Source organism: Taeniopygia guttata, chromosome 8, assembly GCF_048771995.1.
Source record: "Taeniopygia guttata chromosome 8, bTaeGut7.mat, whole genome shotgun sequence".
In the NCBI taxonomy this organism is placed as follows: domain Eukaryota; kingdom Metazoa; phylum Chordata; class Aves; order Passeriformes; family Estrildidae; genus Taeniopygia; species Taeniopygia guttata.
This window is the reverse complement of record NC_133033.1, coordinates 23627120-23654610: the sequence shown is the minus strand read 5'-3', so window position 1 is coordinate 23654610 and position 27491 is coordinate 23627120. Positions and strand designations below refer to the sequence as shown.

Sequence of the window (27491 nt, the reverse complement as noted above, 5' to 3'; positions counted from 1 at the left end):
TTAAAAAAGCTTTTATATAGGCATGCCAGAAGCTGGGAACACCCACAAGAGGGTGCAACCTGCATTTACAGCCCTGCCAGGAGATTCCCAAAGGGGAAGTGAGTTCAGGAAGCTATAGACCAAGAAAGCATTTGCTTCCTTGAAACATTAATGCCAACCCCAAGAACTTGGAAGACACCACTTAGCCTCACCCTGCTCCAACTCACAATTCAAATCCACAGGGACTTTAAAACTTCCACCAATAAAAGTAGACACATTTTCTACAGTGTTGGGCCCATGCATCAAAGTTTTTCCTGATCAGTCAGAAGATAACAGTAACTTTGAAAGACAGAGCCTGGAATCCCAAAGCTTTACTCTAAAGGTGCTAAGGGGGCAGGGGCTTCTGCACTCTGGATTCTATCACACAAGTCCAGAAAACCCCACTGCCCCATTAGCCCATAAAAATATCACATTGATTTTTAAAGGAACTTATTCTGGAGACAATAAACACCTGTAATTTCAAAACCAGAGCATCTCCGGACCTTCCTGCCACATACCTGGAAGCATGGAAACAGGGAACACCCTGGTCTGCAGGCAAGTCATGGCAGGAGGACCTGTGCCCTCCACCTGCATGCTGCACACGCTGTACCAGGATAAATCTGCAACTAGGGAGGAGCTCTGCAAGCTGCTCCCATCCTACATATTTAGTTCAGTATGTAAAACACACTACCCAGGCAGCACAAAACCACAACCAAATTATCTGTACCAAGCCCAACCCAAAATCACTGTGATTAATTTAGGTCTGTTTCAAATTAAAAAAAGAAAAACAATCAACTTCAAACATTCTTCTGGATTCTACAGAAAAGTAATGCATTTTTAAAGGCCTGTAGCCAAGTCACACAGGAAATAAATGCTACACACAGACTTGGATGGAGAGACCATGGTTTAATTAAAGGCAAAGCTGATTTCGGCAGCTGCAGTTCTTGCACGGACAGACAGAAAACACAAAAAAAGCTTACAACACAAACCAGTTTCTGTTGGGGGCCCCTTCCCTTGCTCCTCCAGGTGCTGGAGGGCAGGTGGGGTCAGATGCATTCCCGAGGCCGGGTGCTCATGCACAAGTGGGTGGGTGCAGCTGGGACCTGGCACGCCGGGAGTGAGATGGTGCTCCTGGTTAGTCTGGGGTGCAAGAGTCAGTGACGGTGCGAACACGGGAATGTCGCAGCTGCCTGGGCACACAGCTCGGACACACAGCGGGAGGGCTGGAGGGGACACACAGGGTGGGCTGGATTACCACCAGCTGGGAACTTCACTTTCTGGACTTGTTAAAGGAAATACAGCTTTGAAATGCAACACAGAACAGTGATGTTGCTCAGGTGGAGCTCGTAGGGAGCTTCTCGCACCCCCGAGGGTATTGGGTCTCCTCCGCCTTCCCTTTTGTACTCTCTGGGGCTGCCCAGACTCCAGCATCACTTCGGCTCCTGCATGTGCTTTGTTCTGCAGCTGAATTCTAGCCCAGAGATCCTGAATCATCACACAAACCCCTACTGTTAAAAACAGCAAATGGACATTGAGTCTGTTTCTGTAACTTCCCTGGGAAATCTAACAAAAACGCTGTCCTTTTCTTTAACCAAACTTCCAGTCTTCCTTCCCCCTAATAAATAGCAAATAAAATGTTTTTTTCATTTTCCCTTCTGCACCTTTTCATCTATGAACAGCACTGTGCTGTTTCCATGTGTCCACGGGTGCCCTGGATTTGTTTGTGGCACTGAAAGCCTGGGGCTGCAGCTGGGACAGGTTTCTGCAGAGCTGACCTGTGCCTCACCGGGCGTGCGGATGCCCCGTGCTGTCTGGGCTGGCTGTCGGATTCACCCAGCCCTGCTGGACCCCTGATTATTTTCTGCCATGGTAATGAAACTACGAGCGTTCAGCGAAGATGGGAGGATGGAAAGAAAAAACAAAACCAAACCGAAACAAAACAAAACAAAAAAAAATAACCCCATTGAAAGCTTTCTACCTACCTATTAAAATGAGTCAGGCTGTGAATGCACAGACTAGCCTGCCTGTTGTGGGGCTAGCCACTATGCTACAGTAAAATGTACAGGAATCACACATTAATTTAAAACCCCATAGCAGTTAAGTTGCTTTTCAGCAGAGTGCTGTGAGGCCCCATGTCACCCCTTAGAGCTCAAACACCTACTCAGAGAAGGGCATTTCATGCTGGAGTCTCTAACCCACCCACAGCCTCGGGGTGAAGCAGTGCCAAGTGCCAGACTCTCTTTCATGAAACTCCTTTGCTAGTCCGGGATACAGAGCCCCACCTCATCACCACCCAGTGACTGGAGCAGCAACTGGGGCTTTCATTGCTACACACTGACTATGAAGCACGTCTGTGTAGAGAATTCAGTGTGATCTTACTACTGAGATAGTAATAAAGATGTTTAGGAGTAATTTCAACTACATTCTCAGTCAGCGAAGCAATCATTAATGGATTCCTATTGTATCTCCCCAAAGAGAGGAAAAGGATTGAGAAGTTCTCATTGGCTTCTCCCATCTGCCCTTTGCTCTCAGCTTTTACTTCCCATGTGGCTGGGGACATGCACAATGGAGAAGGTGAGAGGCGGTGATATTGGGTTACTGAGTGAGCCAAACAGCAGTTCCTCTCTCCCTCCGAAGGGCCCGGGGGATGGGAGAGTTCCTGATGTTGTTTGCTTGCACTGCAGACGTTTTGTGCACACTCAGTGGGTTGGTGGAGCACTTACGCCCTCCTGACAGCAAGGAACAGAAGAGAGGGCTGCCACCTGCACAGGACTGTGTGTGCCAGTCCCACAGACCCAACATGCCATGGTTTATGGAGCCGTCGTTGCAAGGGTTGCCTCCTCTGTCTCAATGTGGCGGATTCATGGCACCTTGTCCACGCTGCTGCTTCTGCTTCTGCTGCATCAACAGCTGCTCCAGGGCCGAGGGGCCGGGGTGCATCATGGAACTGGACCAGATGGACTAAAAACAAACAGCCAACACTAGCACCACCTTTCTTTACACAGCCTCTCTGCCAGATTGGATAGCAGACACCATATTGTATACTCTCCCTCTTTATCACTCATACCTGGCTTATCACAAAAGCTAACCAGGCTTCAAAGAAGACCTTCTAAAAAGAGGCTCCCTGGAAGAACTTTCTCTTCCTCCAGAACCCTCATTATCATAAAAATTCATCCCACATTAACTATTACTAATTTTAGACTAGTCAAAGCTAACGTTAGAATTTCTTCCAGTTCTACCAGCCTGGGCTTGTTCCACAAAAATCTCAAATCCAGGAAGAACTGTAAATTTGTGACATCTTCCTGCATTGGTGACACCTCCCACACTGCCTTGTGTAAGTGAATCTGTAGGAAAAACTCTGGGCTTCTGGCTGGCACTGAACTCTGACGCTTCCAACAGGCTAATGCCCATCACTTGATCATCCATCCTGCAGACCCGTCCTTGAGCACAGCCCCAGCCAAACCCACCTTCAGGCTCTCCATAAGCACAGCTGAGGAGTCCTCCATGGCAGGAGGGCCTTGGACTGCCCAGGTACCACTGGGAGCACTGGACTGGTGCCAGCTGCTCTCCGAAGAGGATGACGTTGTTGGGAGGTAGTCTAGACCAAACCCTCCCATTGCTAAAATGGCAGAAAGACAAGTTCAAAGTGACATGGCAAAACCAGTGCAAAACAAGCACCATCAGATGATGGTACCTAGCTCTGTGCTAACCTGGAACCCAGCACTTGCCTGGCTTATCTGTTTTCCAGCGGTCTGCGACTCTCCGGTCTCTGTTGTCTGGAGTCCCAATGGGTCCAAAGTTGGAGAAAGGAACAGAATTGTGGTTATGGGTTGGAGGGGAGCTTGGCAAGCTGCTGGGGTTGGAGGAGTGAGGAGACTGGCTGGCTGGTGTTGAATGATCTAGGGATTACAAGGGAAGAGGAAAAATGGTCAGCAGAGACAGCAGGAACCTCTCAGTTCTGAATTTCTTAGTGCTGCTGTAATTCTGCCATCACCCAGTATGTTACAATGCTGAGGTCAGTTTTTACTCCCTCCATTACATGAGCATAATGCGAATTCCTAAATTCTGAGTGAAAAATTTACAAGAACAGAAGGACTGGGTTTAATGCTTACAAGAAAAACAAAACCCATGACACCTCATGAGGGCTGGCTAGGCAAAGCCAGTTTCCCTCATGTCTCTTGAAGAACTTGTCTCAAACTAAAAAAGTAACTGTCTCCAGGCTTGAGAAACCAATAGAAAAATTAGATTAGACCTTGAGGAGTTTGCAAGTTTAAAACTTCAACTCCCAGGTGTGAGAATGTTTTACACTTATGTGAGTCTTAAAACAATTCAGACCAGAACTCAATAGTGAGCAAAAGAGGAGAGGGAGCATGAAGCAGGCTGTCCATAGGCAGAACAGAACAAATGAAGAGCTGAAAAGGGCAAGGGAGTTGAAGCCACGTGAGCCATAAATCCTGCTAGAATAAAAGCACTTTGCAACTCCCTCCATTTCACCCACAACAGCTTCTTCTGGTTGGTTGCACAAGTCCCACCAAACATCTCATCCAGTACAGATGTTATTTAAAATCCACTCTTTTCTTAGATTCAACTAACTCCTTTCTCACTCTTCTGGATTTTTAGTGAGATTAAAATTATGACATAATAGTTGTGGTTTATGCCTTCAAGATAATTACTAACAAAGAAGCTGGTTTGCTTTATAGGCTGATTAACAGTAAAAACCCAAATGCTACAAACTCCACTACTGTTGTATTTTCCTCCACTCTTCCCTCATACAGTTTCTTTTTCTTTTTTTTATGAAATCCAGTTCCTCCTGCTTTTTCCCAAAAAAAGCAACACAAAGTATATGGACATCTGAGTTAAAGCACTACTCCCAAATGACTGTCAGGAAACCATGTTAAAGAGATTTCAGGATTTATCACCTCCTACAACATTTATCCTGCTCAACTACTTAAATTAAAACCCAGGTTCCTACACTGTATTAATTACAGAATCCCCTCGTATTTCTGTAGATTTATAAAGTAAAACAGAAACCTTCAGAGATTTTACCAAGCAAGTTTGGGTATTTTTTCTTTAAATTTTATTTCCAGTTACATATATATACATTGCAGTTGGTTTAGAATTAACTCAAATTCTCTTAAATCACTAGACACAAGAAATGCCATACCAGGATTACCTGAGCTGGCTGGAAGGGATGGAGACCACGGAGTCCCTTCAAAGAGAGAATAGAGTGAAGTCTCCTGATGGGCAACTGAAGGGGTGACTTCTGTTTTTGTGCTGGTATTGATGTTTTTTCCATATACCTCATTGAACATGCTATTGTTCGGATATCTTTCCTGAAAAAAAACAAGCAATATAAGAGCTTATGTGTTAGACTTATTTCAGACACTGAGACTGTATAAAGGAAACAATTATAGTTCAATATATTTCCTAATTCATCTTTCACTCTCCAGCCCATCTTCTTTGACCATTTAACATTAAGTCTATCACATTCTGAATCAGGACAGATTGCTCCTGTCTTCACAAAATCTTCAAATTCCCAGTACTTGGAAAAGTTGACAAAAGCATTGACCCTGCCCTGGGTCAATGCTCTGGAAGAGAACAGGTAATTAATTGCTCTGGAAATAAAAACCTACACACCACAGCACCCTGAGATGCACCTTTTCAGTCAATTTCAAGGCAAAGAGCCCCTGAATTCAGCAAGATTCAAGAGTACATCTGCAGAGATATAGCTAAGATGAATTTGGGAAGAAAACTGATAAAGGTAAAGATTAAGGTTGATACAGAGTGAAATTACACATCAATGTGGATTTCTTTCAGGTTTTCCACTGGCTTAACCACAAGCTGAAACAGCAAAAGGCACTGGACTTTGGTTCTCACTCACCTGATTTAGAGAAAAGCCACTGAGGGACAGGAAAGATGATGACTGAGACATCAATTCTGATGGTTTTTCCAGCAGGGACTTCTTCAGAAACCAAAAAAAGGAGAAGGGCAGTTAGTGCTCAGTGTAGAAACCAGGAGGAAAGTGCATAATCAGAAACTGCCAAAGTGTTTTTGATCATATTTACAACTCCAGCTCCAGCACCTTGGAGGACAGGGGAGGCAGGCTAACAAGTGCAAAAAATCAGTCATTTTCCTACTACCTGTAATTATTAATCTCCAAATCAACAAACATGACAGCTGAGAGTCTCAGACCCAGACCAGGTTTTCAAATGCAAAGTCTAATACTCTGATACATCTAAAGGGGAGACTCCTGCCAAAAATGCCTTATGGTTGTGTAAAACCTTATACAAGTGATACAGGATCCCTCCCAGTGATACGAGGACTCCTTCAAACAAGATTAGACTCTTGTATTTGGCTATTGACAGAGTATTTTTCCAGTTCTGAGAGCATCCCTGCTGTAGAGATGTTCTTAGACAGTGAGAGCAGCTAAGTGCTTTTTATATTAGGTTTAGTAGTCCAACAGCATTTAGCACTGTCTCATTTCCATTATAAATTACTTGCAGAGAGGAAGGAAAAAGAAAACCAACACAAATGTTTAAAAGAAAGGTTCCAAAACTCCCATGGCCCTTTCCTTTCTATGTAAAGATATTACAGACCATGACCCTTCTTCCATCATCTATGCCACTTCCCTCTCACACCACTGTTATTTCCAGCATAACATTTCTTGTCTTTCTGTTTGGTTCTTACTATGATTGAGGAGTGAAAAAACAGTGTCTCTGAAATGAGTCTATTCAGAGAGGAAATAGCTAAGTTTTCACTGACACAAACCAAAGAAAAATTACAAGCTTGGCTAGTAGACAATGAACATCACCAAATCTAGGATCTGGATCACCAAGCCATAGAATTAGTAAGTAAAACCATAAGTAAAAATGTGTGTGAACCAAAATAAAAGCTGTAGTCTTGTTACAAATAAACCCTCTCTTGTAGTCTCACCAGCTCAGCATGTCAGATGTTTTAAAATTTATTATTCAAACCACAAAAACCAGAACTAGTATCTCTGTCTTTAGAACAGCCACAGTACCTGGAATATTTTTGCTTTCATCCTGTAAACTTAAGACAAACAGCCTCATTTTCTTGGCAAGCAGCCCCTAGCTTGTTAGATTTTCAAGTGACAGCTCATTACTTTGAAAGCACATTTTAAAAGGCAGACAAAATTCCCACTCTGCATATCCACACGACTTGCACAGCAAAGGATTTCTTTCCATTTGTCAGCAGACACAACAGTAGGAGTTTCAAAAGAAGCCGCTAAAGCAGTAGCTATTAGTTTCTTAGCAAAGTTATCTAATGAGACAGAAATTAGTATCTTTTTGCAACTGGTTCCTTGGGATGGCAGGTAAAATAAGTGAGGAAGAGACTTAATCAGTGATGTTGAGTAGCCACAAATAATTCTTTGTTACAGCAAGTAATCTGAATGAGTATGATCTAATGAACATACTTGTAGCCATAGCAGAAAGGCATGCTGCACTTTCAGATGCAATTTAAAAATTCAATAGCTCTGAGACCCCCCAGCTAGTGAACTAGGAAGGTTTTAATACAAAAAATGTACGAAAAAAATCCCTCTGTCAAACATGACTGTATTTCTATAAGAGTTACTGTGTATTTATCCAGTTAATTGCTATTTTCTTCCAAATCCATCTTTCTCTTTTATCAATCTCTTCTGCATTGAACAGGGCAGCATCCCCCTACCTCTATGGAATTTTTATATGCAGATTATAATCACAGAACCATATCACAGAATTGCAGAATGACTTAGGTTGGAAGGGACCTTTAAAGTCATCTCATTCCACCCCACTGCCCAGGGACACTTTCCACTAGCCCAGGTTGCTCCAAGCCCCACTTCCAGGGATGGGGTAGCCACAGCTTCTCCCCAACCTCACAGGAAAAAATTTCCAAGTATCTCATCTAAACCTATCCTCTGTCAGTTTGAAGCCACTCCCCTTGTTCTGTCACTACACCCTGGTTCTGATGACTCCCCACAGCCCCATCAGTGTCTCCCCCTGCCTTTTATTACTAAACCCATACAACTGCAGAAGAGCAAGTGCATTAAATTATGTATCATAATGCATCAACACCTCTCCTATGGACTGTACTCACAAAAACCCCAGTTACTCTGATTTCTGAACAAATTAGCAGGCCTGGATTCAGCCCAAAAGCTGTAGTTTTCACCCTGTGAAAACTAGCTCAAAGGTAAGGCAGGAAAGTAGACAGGAGGTATGGGGGAGAGAAAGGATTTTCACATTTCTTATAACTTCACAGAAGAAAAAGATGCCAGTTAAGAGCGAGAAGCAGCAGTATTACATCAAATACATACAAAGAGGCTTCGTCCAGGAAGAGAGGCGAGAGGCCCCAGCAGAGCTGGGTAAAGATCAGGAGGATTAGAGAAAATCAGCTCTTCCTCCTCCTCCAAGGCAGCCAGACTCTTTAACAGGTCCGGAGGAAGCAGAGGGGAGCTCTTGGGGTCCTAGTGACAGAAATGAGCACAGTGAGACAACAGAAGGCAGAAAGAACAGCCAGAGCAGGAGAGAGAACAGCGAGAGGAAGGCAGGAGGCAGCATGCAGAGGGCGAGGTGAGGATGGTGCTGAGGCACGCACAGAGAACTCTGAGCAGACACAACCACGTGTTGTGCCAAATGCACACGGGGAGAGGACCACGCACCCAAGTGACAGCAGGGAGCTTTAATCAGCAGAGTGTCTGCTTCCCCTTGCATCCATGCCACATACTGAACCTGCTTCCACGTGCACAGACAACAAACAAAATCTTACAGTCATTCTTCTACAGCTGACCTGTGAGTAATTTAGGTTTCAAGTAGAATTGTTTGTATCATCTCTTCTCTGCTTGTGGAGTTAAAATCCCATGAGACTTGTTTCCACCGGTGATAGCTGCTGTGCCAACCCACAGCTGACCAGCCCCCATGGCCAGTAAAATCTGCTCAGTGTTGGTCAGACTGGACATCTTTACTTTTGTGAGGGATGCTTAAAGCACAAGCATCACAGGCATAGCTTCTCTCTGCAGCACAATGTGCTGGCACCTTGGCAAGGTTTCCCTTTTAGGAATGAAGACCAGGCTTTGACCCTGTCTCCATCTAAAAACTACAACCTGACATCAGCATAGTACTGTACGTGGTCTGTACACTGTACTCCTGTACATTGTCTGGCTTTTCTCTGGGAAGGATGAGCCAAGAGATATCACCTGAACTTCTCCATGTCCTGAGTGCATTTACAGAGGCATACCCAACTGAAGGTTTAAAAGGCCTCTGTTTAAACCTCCTTATAAACATCACCAAAAGCACTCACAGACAACTCCAGGGCTGTTAATAAATAACAGAGATTGGTGGGTTTATAAACACCAACATAAAGCACGATTGCATGAACAGAAGCAAAGTATTCCATTTACTGCAACCAGGAGCTAAGGAAGACCTTTAGCTCTCTCAGTGTGGTGGGATTTTCAGGAAGAACAAACGAAAAAATCCAGGATAAGACTATTGCTACCGTTCTTGGTTGCTCAACCTATCACAGCCTCAGACATTCAATTCACTATAGCAGTGTTAGGAGCTCATCTAAAGTGTAATAATTCAACTGCAATTATTTGGGGGGCTTTTATGTTTTTTATCAGTTGCCAGACAACAATCTTCCCCAAAACTATCAGCTGCCATGTTTCTCGACCTGGCAGACACAGCACAGAGATGGATGTCACACCCACACTGAACAAGACCTCTACTTGAAACCAAATCTTCAAGAGACTGATACTACACACAGCCTACTAAAATGAGGAATTCATCACTTTGTGCTGGTACCCCTGGTACTGACGCTCAGTCTCTTCCAAATAAATTTACATTGACCTACTTGGGACCACAGGGCATTCCTGAAACAGGAAAATGCCAAGAGCTGCCAGGAATACCAGAGCCTTAGTTTCCCCCACTTGTAGCATGGATCTCACCTCAAAGGTCATCCTGGAGACAGCATCCTGCTCGGAGCGGAAGACTCCCTGCCGCTTCCCCCTGCGGTCCATGTTCGACTGCTGGGTCATCACCCTGTTGTCCGTCATGCCGTAGGAAGAGTCCCAGTAATATTCTGGCACCTTGACTTCTGAGGGGTTCTGGTTATATGGCTCCATTGGGAAAGGCTTCATTTTTTTCTCCAGAGGTTGCTGTTGCATCACAGGAGGCTGTAATGACTGTTCAAAGAGTTTGAGAGGGTCCTGGGCCTGCAGGTAATAGGGCTGCTTTACAGACATGATCTTCCCCAGGGAGCCTTGGACTTGAGGGGGGTTCCAGAGCTGCTTCGACGAGTCTGTCTGTGGATACTGAGGCAGAGACACAGGATTTCACCAGCAGGGAGGAACAATTCATGTTACTTGAATGCTTAACTCTATCCAAGCTGCCAGCCTGGCTCATGCACGACAGCAAATCAGAATGTTTGTGTAATGTCTGTGTTATTCATCAAAAGCAATTTCCATAGGCATCTAATGCTCTCTAGTCAAGCTTTAAACCAACAGCCAAGTAGAATACTTACTATATCCAGTACCTTTTAACCCAAAAACCTACAAACTAAACCTTTAGTAAGGTACTGAGCCAGCATTTTGCTGCCCAGAACACAAGCAGGGTCTCACCATTGGGTCCAGATTTGCCAGAAGGGAGATTTTCTCCAGCACAAGGTGAGCAAAGGGACTAAGAGCTGTAAGGGAACTGACACTGCAACCAGTTAGCCAAAAGGAGAGTGCAGGTGGAGGTCCACACTCAGTCCTCAGCACTCACACAAGAAAACTAGAAAGGCGTAGGACAGACATACCATCTCCATACCTTGTCTGTATCAGAAACACAGCAAATAGAAGACAGAAAACACATTCCATTCCAGTACATACCTTCCTTTCAGCTACAGCATCATATGCTCACAACCACCAAACTTCAGCTCATTTTCAAATTTGCTCAGAAGTTCACAATCAAAAAATTCTTTAATGACAATTTGGAAAGGTAATCCAGGAAGATAAGTCTTGAACATTGCCACTTATTTTTAAATAAAGCCCAGCATATAGCACAGGCCAAGTTTACCTGCTGGAATCCAGAGTGGTGTGGTGGGCTCTTCCCCAGGCCCTGCACAGCTTTCGTGGGGGACTGCTGCTGCTGCTGCTGGGCCAGAGCTTGGACCTGTAACTGGCTTGCTGACTGTGCTGTTGCCTGAGCTGGTAAAGATGAGAGGGGTTGCTGGGAAGGAGGTGGTGTTTGCTGAGGTCCCTGGGTCATTGGCCCTGGTCCAGAGGGCCGTTGCTGGCTGTAAGGAATGTGGGACTGTTTCCCACCTTGCACCTGGTTTCCTGCAGGCGAGTGAGCTGTGGGCTGGAGGAAGGTTCCTGGGACAGAAACACCACCTGGGAAGGTGTACCCCGTGCCCATGGAGAAAGCCACAGGAGGGGGGACAACATAGGTTGGAGGAGGAAATCCTGGAAAAGATAAAAAATGCACCTTTAATCACAATTTGGCAGAACATACAACTCCCTCCAGAAAACCTTTAGTGGGGATTTCTCTTCCTATGCTCTTTATTTATGAAAGGTGGCACCAGTCTGCACACATGCACTACAATGTCGTCCCTCACCTTGGCATGTGCATGGCTGTGAACACACAAGAATTCCAAGTTTGTTTTTGAGTTTTCTTGCAATATTCCAGGCACTGATAGCAGTCAGTATGGCAATATCTGAGGATCATATGTTTCCACATCCCTGTAGTCCCTGCCTCCCAATCTCCCTGCTTTTTTCAACTCCCACTACCTTTTTCTTTCATTGCTCTTGGGTTTTTGATGCTTTACCCCCAAAGTTTCCTCCCCCTCAAACACATTTTCAGGGACTAAACTTCTGCAGGAACAAACAGAAGCAATCAATACAGTATATGTGTACTGCTCCCTCTCAGAGGACCACCAGTCTCTGGATCAATTTAGAGAGAGACAGATGGTAACCAAACAAATCCTCATATCTGTAAGATCAATTCCTTCCCTGTAGTTCACACTGAAAAGCCAGGTTTGGAAGGCAAGCTTTAATTCTTGGGACAGGGAAGATGCCCATCTGTCTTATATTGAGGAGCTCCATGTAACATGTGCAGGGAAGGCGCAGCTTCCAGTTATTCCACAAGCAAACATTGATAGCAAGGTATGACAGGCAGACTCCACAGCAAAATGGGACACACAACACAGCAACAAGTAAGACCACACAAATTACAGCTTCAAACATGAGCACCACTACAAAAGAAAGTGAGTTTTAAAGCAAGCAGTGTGATTGATCTTTTGCTATGGAGTCTGAAGCACAGAGAAAGCCTCAGAAGCAGTGCTAGCAGAAAGCTTTGCCATGTTCAGACTAACTACAGGAAGAGCCTAGTGTGAAGTTCCTTGATCTCACACCCACTAAACCAGAAGGCATGTGGCAGATTTCATGGCAAACCTCAATTCCAAAGCATAAGGAATCTTATTTATCTTGTTTCAGTTTTGCTATGCCCCTTTCCACTATTTGATAAGACAGGAAAATTCACATTCATTAACAGAGCCCCTATCTTCCAGAGGCTGTACCAACCACTATTACAGAATTTTTTTCTCTCAACAATAAATGACACTTCAAAAGAATGATGCAAATTACCTGGCCGGCTAGGAAGGGGAGGGAAGGCTCCTGGGTGATGAATAGGGATGAACTGGGAACTGCTGGCCTGGCTTGGAGTCTGAGTTACAGGTGTTTTCCTGGCTTCAGATACTGGAGTCTTCCTCATCTCTGTCTGGGATTTCACCTGATGCAAAAGAAAGTATGAAGAAATTAAATCACTTGTCCTAAATTTCCACATTAACCATATGATGCAACAAGCCAAAAATTAAGCTCTCAGATTGTCTGAGCAATTATTTTCTTTTCCCTACACAAAGCCCTCCTCACTAACCTCAGGCAGATTACTCTGCATGTCCTCAGGCACTTCTTGCCTCACAAAAGCACTCAAAGATATTTACTCAGAAGATGCAAGAGACTCCTCGAGCATGAGAGTGAAAAGCAGCCATAGTATCTCACACCATCCAAGGAACTTACCACACTGCTCACCTGCAGTGTTTAAAAACAAAAAGTGCAGATGCTCCTATGCTTCTCCTAGGGCACTGCTTCAACCTAAGTTATGCTACTTACCTGCAGCACCTTAGAAAACAAACACTGCCACATTCTTCCTGGGGAGTTTTCTCAGCCTAATCCATATGGTGATCCATATGCACAAACTCCTCCACACCATGGAATTCTTTTGACCCAGAGCATTCAAGGCAAACAGCAGAAGTACTTCACCTCATTCAGTTTACTGTGTAACTGTGGGGTGTTATGTTAAAAGAGCTGCACCAGTTAAAGGCAGAGAGAAGAATGTAATGTAATGTTTACCTTATTCTGAGTCTCCCGCGGTCTGGGTCTTCCTGGGGAGGAAGACAGAGGGGAAGACTACTTTCCCTTTCTGTTCAGCTCGGCAGAACTGCCTGGAATGCAAGATGGAGCAGGCAGGAAAAAGACAGCAAGCAAGGAACCCGGGCAATACAGAAAGGGCCCAGGAGCAGACCTGACACCAAGCCTCAAAGGTGAGTGAAAGAAAGGGTTGTAACAGGGATCAAGTTAAAAAAAATCCTAACCAAACAAAAATAACCCCCACACCATAACTGTGTGGAGTTTATTTAGACATTTAGTGCTGCTGGGTTGAAAGGAGTTACAGGACAGTAGTTTTCTGCCAAATTACAGTAGTAAAGGGACAGATGCATTCATATGCTAAGTTCTTTTTCAAAGTGAATTGCCACACTTAGAAATTATGGGAGTCTAGGGTTGTTTCTGCATTTGTAAAATTGGGAGGTTTGGGTGGATTTTTCATTTGCCACTAGAAAGTCTGGAGGGAACTCCACCTCAAGGTTCTGGCTGATGCTAAACACCACAAACTATGTAGGCCCTTGCTCATGTCGCATCTCTTCACCCTCCACCACATTCAGCATATTTAACTTATCTTGTGCTGTCCCTTTTCCCTCCACAATAAGCCAAATATTTTTATAACCCATATCAAGCACTATGCATTCTTTTACAGAAATGTTGGAGAATTCAAAGACAACTCTTCCTGCCATGGCATTTTAAAACTCGAGCTCTATCCATCAAAAACTCAAGTATGCTATAACACATTTCCAGAGGACGGCTTCCAAAAGGCTGCCTGCATGATTTACAGTTATCTTCATAAAAACATAAATTACTAAAATCAATGAATCAAGATGAATTTCAGTTCCTTCCTTGCTTCTATTTGCTATCACCTCAGAAGAATCAATGCTACCTAATACGTATCCCCACAATAGCCCTAAGTGCTCCTACACAGTGCTTGAGAGAGACACCATTTTATCACAGGGACCTCTTAAGAGTATGCTACACTTTGAGTTAGTTTGCACTGAACTTCCTTGGCTCCTAACATTATCTTCCCTAGAGAGCAGCCATTCAATCCAGGTCACATCCTGCCTGAGCATGCAAGTTTCCCACATATCTGCAAAGCAGGACTGATCACTTCTGTACCACATTCTTCACATTTTTGCACAGCAGGAACTGCAGCATTTAAGCTTTTAAAAGCAATAAACTATGTAGGAAATAAAGTATGAAATTGTCAGGAGTGCCAAAGCAGAACACAAACAGCCCAACAACTGGTATGAAACCTACCCTGGTTTCTCAGTCTGGGGGGAAGCAAGCCCTCTCTCTATTCTGGAGCAGGTCTGGACAAGCAAGCCCACCAAATAATATGAAATAAAAGGCATTTCACTGGAGTTAAAAAGCCAAAAATAATTTCTATTCAAGAAGAGACAAACAATAACAGACAACATCAGAGCAGATTCTGCTACAGCTGGGTTTGTTGTATCTAAAAACTAAATCAAGCAAATTTCTGATAAATTAGCTATCATCCCTATCCAGAAAGCTATGCAGTCCTCAGATCTGGTAGGTTTTTATCCACCTGAAGTCCTTATTTTGCAAGACGGGCACAAAGATCAAAACTGGGAGTTATGCTCAGACCTGCAATGACATTACAGATCCATTTGACAAATAAATATAAACTTGCTATTCTAACTCACCTATGTTGGTTTTCAGATACCAGAATCATTCCACGACTCACAGACTATTGCCCCTGCTTTCTGTAGCTTTTACAGAAACCCTTGGTACCCTGAGGTATGGCTCCCCTGCAAAACCAACTGCATAATGCTGCCAGTTCAGACATTCCATTTCATAAACATGATGTTTCACAGCAAATCATCAGGAGGAAAACAGAGAGAATAATCCAAGGCTCCTAAACAATAAAAGCTGGAAAAACTGAAAGAGATGGTTTGTCTAGCCTGGGGAAAAGACCTCAGTGGCACAGGCCTTTAGAGCAGCTGCAAAGAGGAAGAGTTATTCTGCATTCCTGTCCTGGGCAGCTGTAATGGGCTTATACAGAGGCAAGGGACATAAGGCACATTATTAGAAAATAATTTCCACTTGCAAGAACAGTGAAGAACAAACACAGTTTCCCTAGGGAAATAACAGAAATCTCCATCACTATTGTTCAATGGTTCCAGTCATCATCAGGGAATGACTGAGATACAGCCAAATTGTCCAGGTACAGATCAGATCAGCCCTGACACTCTCTACCCTCATTTACTATGACTCAGTGGAAGGCAGACCAACAAATTCACTGTTTACTTGATATATTTCATATGTAATGCTCAAAGACATAGATAAAAAAGCGTGCCCCTAAAAAACATAACCAGTAAAAGAGCAGCTGATGGGAAAACAAACCATTTTGACTAAGTGTCTGAGTACAGATTGACAATTTAAGAGCTTTCCTTACTTTGACAGAGACACACTTGATTGCACCCACACTACAGAGGCTCTTACTCCACATACATACAATTTAGTGCTTTTGTGACATGTTCAGTTTGTTGAATGTGCACCAGTCAACTGAAGTGAAAATACAGAGTATCCAGTTCCTTCACAACAGACACCACAATGGCAAGAGCATGACTATGACCTGGCCACGTGAACTGCCTTGGTGGCAAAATAATTTGTGGAATGGGTAGAAATCTGTTTTTTAGGACAGTTATAGCACCTCTCATTGCACTAGTTTTCCCTCTCTCCTTCCTTTTTTGAGCTAGCATCAAGGAAAAGCAAAGAGATGCTAAGATCACCATCACCTGGTCTTTGAGGTAGAAATATTTTATATTATTGAGCATTAGCTGCAGCTGCAGGGCCCACAGCAAGACCTCAGCTCTACCATACTCTACACAAGCAGTGACTGTCCCGACACACCACCACACTGTCTCAGGCACAGTATTCCTCTGAGCTAAAGGCTTACCTGAACTGCCACATTCTGCTTTCCTGCTTCCTGCATCTTATCCAAGCCACATTTCTTGGTCTCAGTCTTCCTTTTATTGTTATCCTTCTTCCCATCATTCTTATTTGCTACTATTCCTTTGCTAAAGTCCCGTCTCTCCCTCGCTATGTCCTTTGGGGGGTAGATGCGCCCTTGTTCTCTGTTCATCTCCCGAGGCTTGATATTCTCCTTGAAGGTGACCATGGGTTTTTCCCCTGCATCACAGCTGTTGCTCAGGCTTCTGCCAGAGGACAGCACTGATTTGAGTCCAGGGCTCCCATCAGCACACACTGGCTCTGCCATGGACATCTCCTGCAAGGCGAGACTCTCTTTGGCTTCACTAGGGTCCTCCAGTAAGAGCTCCGGGATTTCTGTCACAAACAAGAGCTTTCCTACCTCGTTTTCACATTGAATCAACCTGAAAAATACAGCAAGGAATTAAAAAGCAAGTATACACACTACATTACTTATCATAATCAGTCTGTGAAGGAATAGCATGCTGACCCACAGAACATATTATTACTGCTGTCAGCATCTTGTGCTCACATTACAGCTAACTGCTGTGTTGAACAGAGAGAAAAATAACACTCCACACTGGCTCCGGTGTCACCTCAGCTTCTAGTAGCATGGAAAACACAAATTACCTTGGCTGGTTATCAGCAATCCATTTGCCTGTGAAGATCAGGCGCTGCTGCCGTATCCGACGCTGCTGCCCTTCTTTATCCCCTGTAATTGCCTGGTGGCCTTTGGAAAAATCCAAGTTCCTAGTATTGACGCAGAAGAGGGAATAATAATTACACAATTACCCTCTGCAATATCCTATTTTTCTACAAATATGTGTCAGCATTGCTCTATTAAGAGTGCTGAACTTTCACCAGATATTATTCAAAACATGGCTGTTAAGAGATGTCTGATTTACACATGTAATTCTCATCTGGTAAGATGCATCTACATTAAAGAGGTTCAGCAGGGTCACGAGCAATATTATAACCTCAAGAATTTCTCAGGGCTACACCATCCATTGCAGTTGTTTTGAAGAGACCAACACCAATCTATACAGCAGTAAATATACAAAAATAAGATATTGTAAGGAACAGGCTGATGTCTGTAGAAGCTGTGACATCAGCAAGGGTGCAGGATCCTTCAGCTGTCACCCACCTGAACGAGGGCCTCAGAGCCAGGAATCCTTGCAACTCAAACTCTTCTGGAAGGGGGGTTGCTGGCAAATAGACAGTAAACAGCATAAGGAAAGCATGAAAGCCTTGAGCACAGTATCACAGCAGATACCTCAGCATGGTCTCTATACATACTAGAGCCTTCTATTAAAGGTTCACCCCACAATCTGAGGAATTCAGGAATGGTAAAGCAGAGCAGTTTGCTCAGAACAAGAAAAAAAATTTGCAAAGTATTCACATGAACTAATACAAGAAGACAACTTGTATCCTTATTTGCTCTTCAACTGTAACTCCCACATCAGCAGGAAAAATATTGTTTTTCCCAGTTCTTTACAGGACAGACTGCAAGTGTCCTTGTCCTTACCGTTATTACTGGATAGATCTTCTTCATGAGGCTGGAAACTATTTAGAAGAGAGATCAGCCAGGGCCATATGCTAAAAATTAGAAAACAGGCAAACCCTGAGTGAAAACTGCGTAACATGGGATGTGTTTGCTTTATCAAAAAACTACTAAATGCTGTTACCATCACAGTTTACATTAATCCTCTAATTCCCAAGAAAAGTTTCTCGCAAAGTGTCAGTGAAAAGACCACTTTCTTGAAAGAATTACTATTACTAAAAAGCCAACCTAAAGCTCCCAAGGAAGCCAGGCTCTCACAGCACAGTGTTTATTACCCAGCAGGCCAGAGAGCCTGTTGTGAATTTAACCAGACAAACCTAGAGCATGAGCAAGTGCTGCAAGCACCTGTCTGCAATTCATGCTTTGCAGTCCAAAGCTGATGGCTCTCAAGGCATAGTCAATTAATCAGTTTAGGCAGCAAAAGAATGTATCAAGACACAGCTGTGCAGAAGTACTCTGCTCCAAGAACAAGAATGCTGTACTGTAGTGCTGGAGCATTTACCACCAAGAGAAGAGCCTCTAAGTAAGGGCTGCACCAACAAAGATCATTAAGCCAGAGGTGAACTTGCAGTCCCCTGCCTTGCCCTCACAATACCAGTAAAACAAGCAATGACTGGAAATTCTTCCCAAAGGCCCTGGAGCAAACAATTTTAAAATCACACTGATCACTGTGTTAACATTTAACTGCTACCACCAGGCTGCTTGCTCCTGTTTGCTAGAAGCTCCCACCCAAAAATACAAAAACCCTTCTGCTTTACTGATGGGCACCACAGAAACAACAGAAAACTCCTTCAGGATGCCCATTGTGCTCAGTGTAGGAGAAATGAATGTGTCCTCCTCAGCAAGGCTTTCAGCCATCATGAAGCACACGGCCTGGAGAATGCACCATGCCCCCAGCAGCACTGTACACCCTCAGCTGCTTTCCTGCACGGCTGTGGGCAGACAGCATGATCTTCATGATTATTCTCTACACTACACTGACCAACAGCTCCTCCCCACGACTGACAAGGAACAAAAGGAAAAAACACCCCAGAGGTCTTCAGTAAGGCAAGTAAAGTCAATAATGTGTTGTTCAGAAAATGGGTTCCTTCAGAGAATCCCAGAATGGTTTGGGCTGGAAGGGACCTCCCACCCTGTGCCATGGGCAGGGATATCTTCCACTACTCCAAGGCTGCTCCAAGCCCCATCCAACCTGGCTTTGGACACTTCTAGGGATGGGACAGCCACAGCTTCTCTGAGCAAGCTGAGCCAGGGCCTCACTGCCCTTACAGGGAATGACTTCTTTCTAACCAATCTACCCTCTTTCAGCTTAAAGTCATTTACTCCATGAATTACTATCTGCATGTCCTCTCTGCAGGGACTACTTGATATCAAGTAGGTATCTTGCCTATTAAAATACAGGCATAAGTCTCCCATGAGGATGTGCAAATGGCAGAAGTTATCACCATCTCAAAACCACATCTGAACTCTTTTCCTTAATCTTGCCTTTAGGAATTCTGTGGTTTAAGCTCCCAAAACTCCAAAGGGTTTTTTGTTTCTTATTTAACAAACCAAAGTTATAGGTACCTCTGTTCTCCATGCATCACACTGCTTTCCTTGAGAGCCCATCTTAGGAACAATACTCATCCAGCTGCATCAGTAACTGTCACTACAATCCTAAGAATCACCTTACAGAAACACTTTATTGAATCACAGTTGAATCACAGTAATTCATGAAAAGTTAACAGACTATTAAAAAAAATTGTGAGTTTTGAGCAATTTAAGCCTTAATTTACGAGATCAGAGCAACAGTCCAGAACAGTAATGCCTGCATTGACATTTAAAGAGCCCCTCTAATAAACTGAATTTAACTCCTAGATTAATACACCAGCACTGCCCAAGTGATGGTTTAGTGCACAAAATTAAGGCATGTATTCTCCTGCCACTACTCCCAGTAATCTGAGAAATCATTATACTAGGTAAGACTACAGGAACACAGTAGTTATGCTCAAAGTGGACATTTTAAAATAGATCCCCCTGATTGCAAAAAAACTTACAGCAAACCTAAAGACAATTAAAAGACTCAATTTGCTCCTGTAACCAACAAGTCTCATGTTTTGCTTTATGAACTTTTTAGCACATACACTTTCTATCATTTTGGTATCTGTAATGATGAGTTGTATGATCACTTTTCCCATAACTAATTTGTGGATCAACAGTAATTAGGACCTTCATGCAACAAAATGTAACAAGAGAAAGATTAACACTCACTACCGTCTTTCATCAACCACTGCCTCCTGGAAAACACTGGGCCTAAGTTTCAGCCAGTCCATCGAAACCTTCACAGCTGGAAGAGGATATGCAGCCCCAGAGTCCTCCTGGTAGTCATTTTGTAAAGGACACTTGCACAGAACTCCAAGAAATGACACTAGAAACAGAGTGAGAGGAAAAAGCAAAAGAAAAAAACACTCAATTATGTGGGAATGATACTTCAAAGTTGACCAAATAACCTAATCAAAAATATCCACCCCATAAACCCCTATTCTAAGAGCTAGTTCTTTAGAACAAGGCAGCCCAGCTACCTCATCTTAAACAATCCACCAACAGATCACAACACAGGGCTTTGTAATAGTTTTCTATTATGCAGCAGAATCTTGATGTTTGTATCTCTTTGACTGTCATGGCAAGTCATTTTGGCAAGTTAAAAAAATCAGCTGAGACAAGCCCAGTGCAAAACAGTCACTCACCTATTTATCAGAAATTATCAACTCAGCTACCTACCTGCACTTTATTCACTTCAACCAGCAGGCACACAAATGCACTGGAGCTCTGCAGGCAGGCACCCAGCCCAGAGCCCTTAGAGCACAGAAGCTGAGAAAGAGTAACCACACCCATGGACCTTGGTGCCTTCAGAATCAACTCCAGGCTGGAATTTGGAGAAATCCAGCTATTCAGAAATTTAGGTGTTGACAAACAAGGCCAAGCTGACAACAGCCCTCAATCAAGTTAAGCAAATCAGCAATATGTGTCTAGAATCAAAAATGTTCTGCACTCTCACTTATCTCCTGGCTGATATTACCAAAAGTTAAGAAGTAGCTGAGGTCCTGGTTGATTCAACTTCAACTTCAGTCCTGTTGAATCAGAACCAGTTCCATTCAAAGCAACTCCAACTGTACGCAGCCAACTGGGGAGCAGCCCCCAAGAGGGGTACTACTCACCGCCAAGCTGGATCCAGTTTTGCACCCAAGTTAAAATGCTCTTTCAGAACCAGGAAAATGATGCAGAGTTCTGTAAAGCTTCAAACAGAGTAAGTCTGGACACAGAAATCAAGTATTAGCCAGCACTGCTGACATTAATGATCCTGTGTGACCATCATCTCTCACAACTTTCTCCCTTATGTCTATTCTCAGCACTTACCTCAGACACCCATTAAGCTAGATCCTGACAGGAAATTACTAATGGATTCCACATTAAAAACAAGAGAACTACAAAAATCAATTAGCTCCCACACTTACTGAAGAGAGCCAGGAGCTGTGTCCAGCATAGCTGCTCATCCTGGCTGTAGCTGTGCTGCTCTGTTTCGTTGCTGAAGTCTCGCAGGTGGTGCAGCTGGAACAGGTTGATCACAGTAATATGGACTAACTGCTGAGAGTTGAAGGCCTTCTGGAACAACAACCTCTGCAACAAAGACACAGGGTGCATATATTTTTAGATGGCAAAGCACATGCTTGAAAGGATTGGTAGTTGCTCCTTCACTGCTTAACTAATGTTTCTGCTCTTATACAACATTCATTCTGGATTTTATTTTCAAGTCGTTCCTCCCAGCACAGCACTGGGCTTTCCATGAGGACCCCAATATTAAGCACAAGGTTTTTGCTTGTACACCAGCTCAGACACAACAAATCAACATCCCCTTTGCATATGGTTCTCTTCCAGAGCAAGTGCAACTTGGAATGTGCACTGACAAGCACTGCAAAGGCCCATAGATCCACTGGGTTTGACTGCCTTTCAAAGAACCAGCATGGAGAATGTGATATTTTAAAAAAAACAACCCAGGAAAATTTAACTACTGCATGGTTATGCATTAAAAACTTATTCCACACCTGATTTCATGGGTCACGGAATGACTCAGTGGACTAAAATAGAGAGAGCTATTTACAAATGTTTTTCAGCAACTATGCTAGAAAAGACACCTTTCTCAGGACAGGAAAAGAGACTTCAAGGCTTTTTGTGGGAAAAAAAAGAGCTATCTTAAATCTCAGCCAACATATCTTCAGACACATAAGAATCAGGTGGATTAACTAGTAAAACCATCAGGAAGAGGTTTAAGCTCCACATTCACCCTTGACTCTCTCATTTAGGGCATGAAGCACTGTACAGCTGACCACCAAGACTGGCAGAGCTGCTAGCAGAAGCACCCAGGGACTGACTGAAGTGCTCCCAACCCTGCAATTGCTCTCCTCAGAGTTAAAATGAGCCACAAAGCTAAACTGATTCACTACCATAGAGCCAACTTCACATCCACATTCAACTTGAAGCCAGAAGAATTGCTCTCTGATAAATTAGGCCTTATGTTGCATAATACAATCAAAAAAAGGTAATCTAACAACAAAGCAGGGCTCAATTAGCTGTTTTAACACTCTGGATCAGTCCAGAAAATAAAGACTGTTCCACATGCCTGAGCAATGTTCATAACTATTGATTAAAAGCACTCTGAAACAACATAAACTGCCAGGGCTGGAGCAGCCAATTCATAGGAAATGCTGTGGATTTTTAAATTTATTTTAGAGACAGTGTGAACCTAGCTGTAGCAGCACAATTCAAGACAAAAATGTGTAAAATTACTGTAAAGAACGTTTGTGATTTTATATTGCTCAGACCACATTCCCCTTTCCTATTTTTGAAAGGCATCCACTGCTCTGCTGAACATATCCATCCTCCCTGGTGCTTTTCCACAAATTAGGAAGCTGAAGGAGAGCAGTTTCCAAAAGGCATTTACCAGTTAACACAATGTCCTATCTGAAACTGTACTACTTTGCATAAATACCTTACAAAACTCTTTTGTTTTGATCTTGGCTGTACTGTCCAACATAATGAGCTGAGTATGTAATCAATTGGACTCCCGGATTTTCCATGGAAAACATGTAAGTAAGGTTGTATGGGACACTTTTCAAGGGCAAACTGTTAACAGGACAGATAAGTTTTCCAAGGCAGATTAAAAGCAGTCTTAATAACCACTGGGAGTGAATGAAAGCCACCCAAAAAATGAAGCTCACTAAATTCCTCAGGCCACCAAGCCAAGACTTATAGATTAATCATGTCCTTTTCACAGGTATCCAAGAATTATCCAGGTTAAAGAGCAGAGAATCAACAGTGGTCACTGACTTCTCCTGTATCTCCACCAACAAAGGACCATGTGTCAAATGCGAAAAATCCACAATCTTGGCAGAAATTACCAGAACTATCCCAAGTTAGCAATGCAAACCTTCCCTAACTGGCTACTTGAGCTTCCTGTATTTTATCATGTGAAAGAATTATTACTGGACTGTAATTTCTGAACTCAGCTGCTAAAAATATTCTCCTCAATATACTAATTAATAAGTTGTTAGAACTAACCTTGAACTGTTCTTCCAGCTTTTCTCGAAGAGGGCTCAGCTTCTCCAAGCTCTTACTCAGGTACACATGGCCATGAAATTTAATAAATGCCTTGATGAAGTCAGACACGCTCCATCGAGTCTTCACCTCATCACGACTGCATGTAGAATAGAAATACCCGATTCAGTCTTTGGAATTACACACAGCTGCACATTACACTACAGAATTACTCCAAAATGAGGGAGGAATGTCCTGCAAAGCTACTTTTTGTGTTGGCACAATATGCTTATTTTTTACATTCACTAATCACAGTCAGGAGCATCACAAACTATTCTTTGTTCAATACACTTGTGAAGATGCTTTGACTGGACAAGGGTTGAGGGATTTCTGTTTCCACTGCCAAATATGAATAACTTCTAGCAAGACAGGTACTTTTAGAAGAAATATCTTCAAACTTACCTGAGTGGCAATAATTTATTTAGTCTCACCTTTCCAGTGCTTTAGAAAGTGCTTTTTGTAGGTTAGTGGAGGCAGCTGGGAAAGGAAACTTCACAGCAATGCTTCTGCAGTAGTAGAAAATTGTGGTCAAGTGGTCTCCTTTGGAGGAAGCTAGGATAGCCAACTGATTATAAGGCTGACCTAAGGGAGAAAAAGGCAAGCTGTCCAACAAGTTGTCCTGGGGGCAAACATGCTAGATTTCAGAGTACATGTGGTCACTTGGAAAGGGAGCATAAAGCCCTCAATTCTTCAACAGACTGAAGTGGCTCAGATGCATCTGCTAACTCTTCCACCCCAGCCTCAGATCTGTACCACTTCAGTGAAAAAACTTCTAAACTTCTAAATTTGTGGTGCATCAGCTGTTTGGGGTCTTTTTGTTGCTTTTTTGTTGTTGTTGGTTTGGTTTCTGTTTTGTTTTGGGTTTTGGTATTTTTGTTTGTTTTTGTTTGGTTGTGGTTTTTGGTTGCCTTTTTTTTTTACTTTGGATGGAGAAGGAGTGGGTATGGGTGGGGTCTCATTTTGTCTGCTTGTTTGTTTCAGGGGTTTGAGTTTTGGTTTTGTTTAGTTAGAATGTAACTGGCTAAAAAATTGAATTACTGGTTTCAGCAGCCTTGCTCAAAAGTGACTTATCCTTCAATCACTATCCCTACATTTTGGGCCACTGGAAGACAATAGCTAAAAAGCTAGCTCCCTACAGAACTCATTAACTCCCATCAGAAACTACAAATTGGCATGGGAATAAACAATAAAAGAAAAAAAAACAATGCTAGTATAGTATAACACAAATTTTAATTAATTGTACTTCATAATGTATGAATGTAACAGTACTGAAGCCTTGGAGTAAAGCTGTGTATTACCTTCCTTGTTTCTAAACCTGCACAAAAGGAAGCAGCACAGATCATGCAAATAACCATTATCTAAATGATTTACTGACACCTGAAGCTTTGTTGTATAGTTGCGGACAATCTAGAGAGGGATATTTATACAAAAGCCCATGTTTTCAACTGCCCCAGAAGAAAACAATACCCCAAATCTTCCTTTGGAATTATGAATTGAAAAGGTATCCCAGACTCACCATTAGAAGGGACAAGCTGAGCTGCATGTCTATAATAAGACTCGGCCTGGCTGGTCTGATTCCTATAGCGAGCTAAGAAAAAAGCAAAACCACCCAAGTTGAGGCACAAAATTCCAGTCCCCTGCAGCTATTTTCATAAAATGCAATTTACCTGAAGAGCATTTCACTAGTATTTCAGAAATAAGCATCAGAAGAATGTGCAATTACACCAAACAGCACAAAGATATGACACTTTCAATTCTGAGGTGGCTGTTTTGCCTCAGACCTAAGACTGTCTTATGGACCACAGTGCCAAGAACATGACATACAGAGAGCTAAAGATTTTTTCATCCCTCTTTGCACAATCACCAATGAGATCTATTTTTAGATTGCTCAAAAAGCAACTGTGGATTCCTGTGAAAAGAGAACTTTCTACAACACAAAGATTTACTCAAATCAAGAAAGAAATAATCCTGTTGAACTTAATCTAAAAAAGAAGCCTCATTTATGAAAGACTAGATTCCTAACTGGTGCCCTTGTATATAAGATATTAGTGTTCTGGAATGGAGAAGTACGGCAGCCTGCTGCAACAAACTTTTGTAATAGTTACCAGTTTCAGTACTCCCCTGTGCCTACCAGCTATAACATGATTAAAATGCTAGGAGACAGACTCTAGCAGATCACTAGCAAGCCAGTGATTAACTGTCTCTGTGTATTAATGGGTTAACACACACGAGGTAAGTCTGAACACAGTTTCTTTCCAGGTCTTTCCTCCTCCTGCAAGGACCACAGGCACAATGAGCAACGAGCCACTAAAGCAGTGCACACTTTCTCCAGCAGCTGCTGTGGTATATGCAGATCCCTCTCCAGAAGCTGAACACGGCCAGAACTCCATGTCCCAGCCCTTTCCTTCTGAAACTCACCAATATCTCCCAGGTGGACAAGGCAGTGCTGGCAGATGTAGGAGCAGGAGCTGGACTGCGGCTTCACAATGGCGCTGGTGTGCGTCTGTTTATTGCTAATGATCCCCAGCTGGGAAGACTTCACACGGCAAGGCAGGTCTACATTAAAAACTGTGCACAATTCCTGTAGTAACTGCAAAAATGGCCTGGGTCAGTAGCAGCTCCAGACAGGCATTGGAAAGGCAGCAAAACAAGTCACAAAACTAACACAGTGCCTCTCAGAAGTGTGTGCTTGCCACAGGTGAGCCAAACATATTTGAGGTGAACAAGCTCAAGTTACTGAAAGTGAGATTTGAAAATACATTCTCCATATGGAATTCATTGAGTTCCCTTTTGTCCACTGTGTTCATCTGCCCAGTAAGAAAAAGCTCTTCATCCCAAACCAGCAAGCAACTTGATCCTCATGTATTTAAATCACCAATGATTTATCAGTGGAGACTGACTATGGGAGGTCTACAGGTATAATTGAGGTTTATGGTTTTGCTTTGTCTTTTTCGTTTTTTCAGTAGGACACTCAAGAGGAACATTGGGTTTTATACCTTCAAGAAGTGACATTAATCTCCAAAAATATTAGAAAGGAACATCCCTCACCCTCCAAAGCAACTGGTTCCAACATAAGAAACTGCCCTATCCCAACTTATAATTTAGAAAAAAGCTGGAACATAACCAAGTTTGTATGCAATACAAGGCAATACTAACAGTTCAGTAGCTGAGATGTCAGCAAATATTTATGCTAAGCCAACACAGACTCTTTCAAGAAACAAGGCATTAGCTACTTGATCAAATATTTCAAAAGCTGATTGAAAGAAACCTTCAACTCTGCCATTCTCATTAGTGCTTTTGAAGCTTTTCCTAATGGACTCCAGCAAATACTCTCCAAAGTAATGGCAACCAGAGTGTGAAGAGTGTTTGTTGGACTTGGTTCTAGGGTAAAAAATTCAGGTAAGATGCGACAGACTTTCTTCCAGCAGGGAACATGCTCAGCCTCCAAATAAAATAGACCTGCAGGAGGGTTGCACTTCCAGATAAAGGCACAGAGAAAGCCAATGCCTGACAAAGACACATACTCTGTCAGCAAGATGTGACATGATGCTATTGCTTGCTGCAGAAAGAGGTTTGTGTTACACCTCACACCCCTTTGGCTCTGTCTTTAGACAATAAACAAAAAATCATCAAGCAAGCGAGATAAAAAAGCTGGATAAAAGAGAGCATCTTGACATCTTCAAAGATGCCAAATTAAGAAAATCCATGCTCTTGTTCAAAGATGCCACTTGTGGAGGACTCACAGCTGGAGAACAGGTACCTTAGCTGAGCCAAGGATTTAGACTGTAAATGTAACTAACATCACAGCAAACAGAAAGATGACCCAGTCTGTAGTGTCAAACTGAGAAAGAGTAAAATTCCCTGATCCACTGCAGGAAAGAACAAGGCTTTTGCAAGACAAACAGTGTAGAG

The 27491-nt window shown here is 43.0% G+C and overlaps 1 protein-coding gene across 4 annotated transcripts in view; it reads right to left on the bottom strand.

The window, feature by feature from the left end:
- Positions 1-909: 909 nt before the first annotated feature.
- The window catches only part of SMG7 (SMG7 nonsense mediated mRNA decay factor), a 50872-nt gene continuing 24290 nt past the window's right edge, over positions 910-27491 (bottom strand). The window contains exons 5-24 of one of the 4 annotated variants that reach the window (XM_030279448.4): positions 25998-26169; positions 25096-25167; positions 24011-24161; positions 23544-23679; positions 21443-21605; positions 20199-20355; positions 17913-17983; positions 17532-17592; positions 17018-17137; positions 16356-16791; positions 12635-12779; positions 11315-11455; positions 11067-11197; positions 9956-10321; positions 8330-8479; positions 5900-5980; positions 5192-5351; positions 3747-3917; positions 3486-3637; positions 2468-2979 (exon numbers count right to left, since the gene is read on the bottom strand). In XM_030279448.4, coding sequence (XP_030135308.1) covers positions 2866-2979; positions 3486-3637; positions 3747-3917; positions 5192-5351; positions 5900-5980; positions 8330-8479; positions 9956-10321; positions 11067-11197; positions 11315-11455; positions 12635-12779; positions 16356-16791; positions 17018-17137; positions 17532-17592; positions 17913-17983; positions 20199-20355; positions 21443-21605; positions 23544-23679; positions 24011-24161; positions 25096-25167; positions 25998-26169 — 3150 coding nt within the window. In that variant the 3' untranslated portion in view covers positions 2468-2865. Of the gene's footprint in view, positions 2980-3485; positions 3638-3746; positions 3918-5191; positions 5352-5899; positions 5981-8329; positions 8480-9955; positions 10322-11066; positions 11456-12634; positions 12780-16355; positions 16792-17017; positions 17138-17531; positions 17593-17912; positions 17984-20198; positions 20356-21442; positions 21606-23543; positions 23680-24010; positions 24162-25095; positions 25168-25997; positions 26170-27491 lie in introns of all 4 variants that reach the window. The other 3 variants (XM_030279446.4, XM_030279447.4, XM_030279449.4) reach the window with 3 other exon arrangements.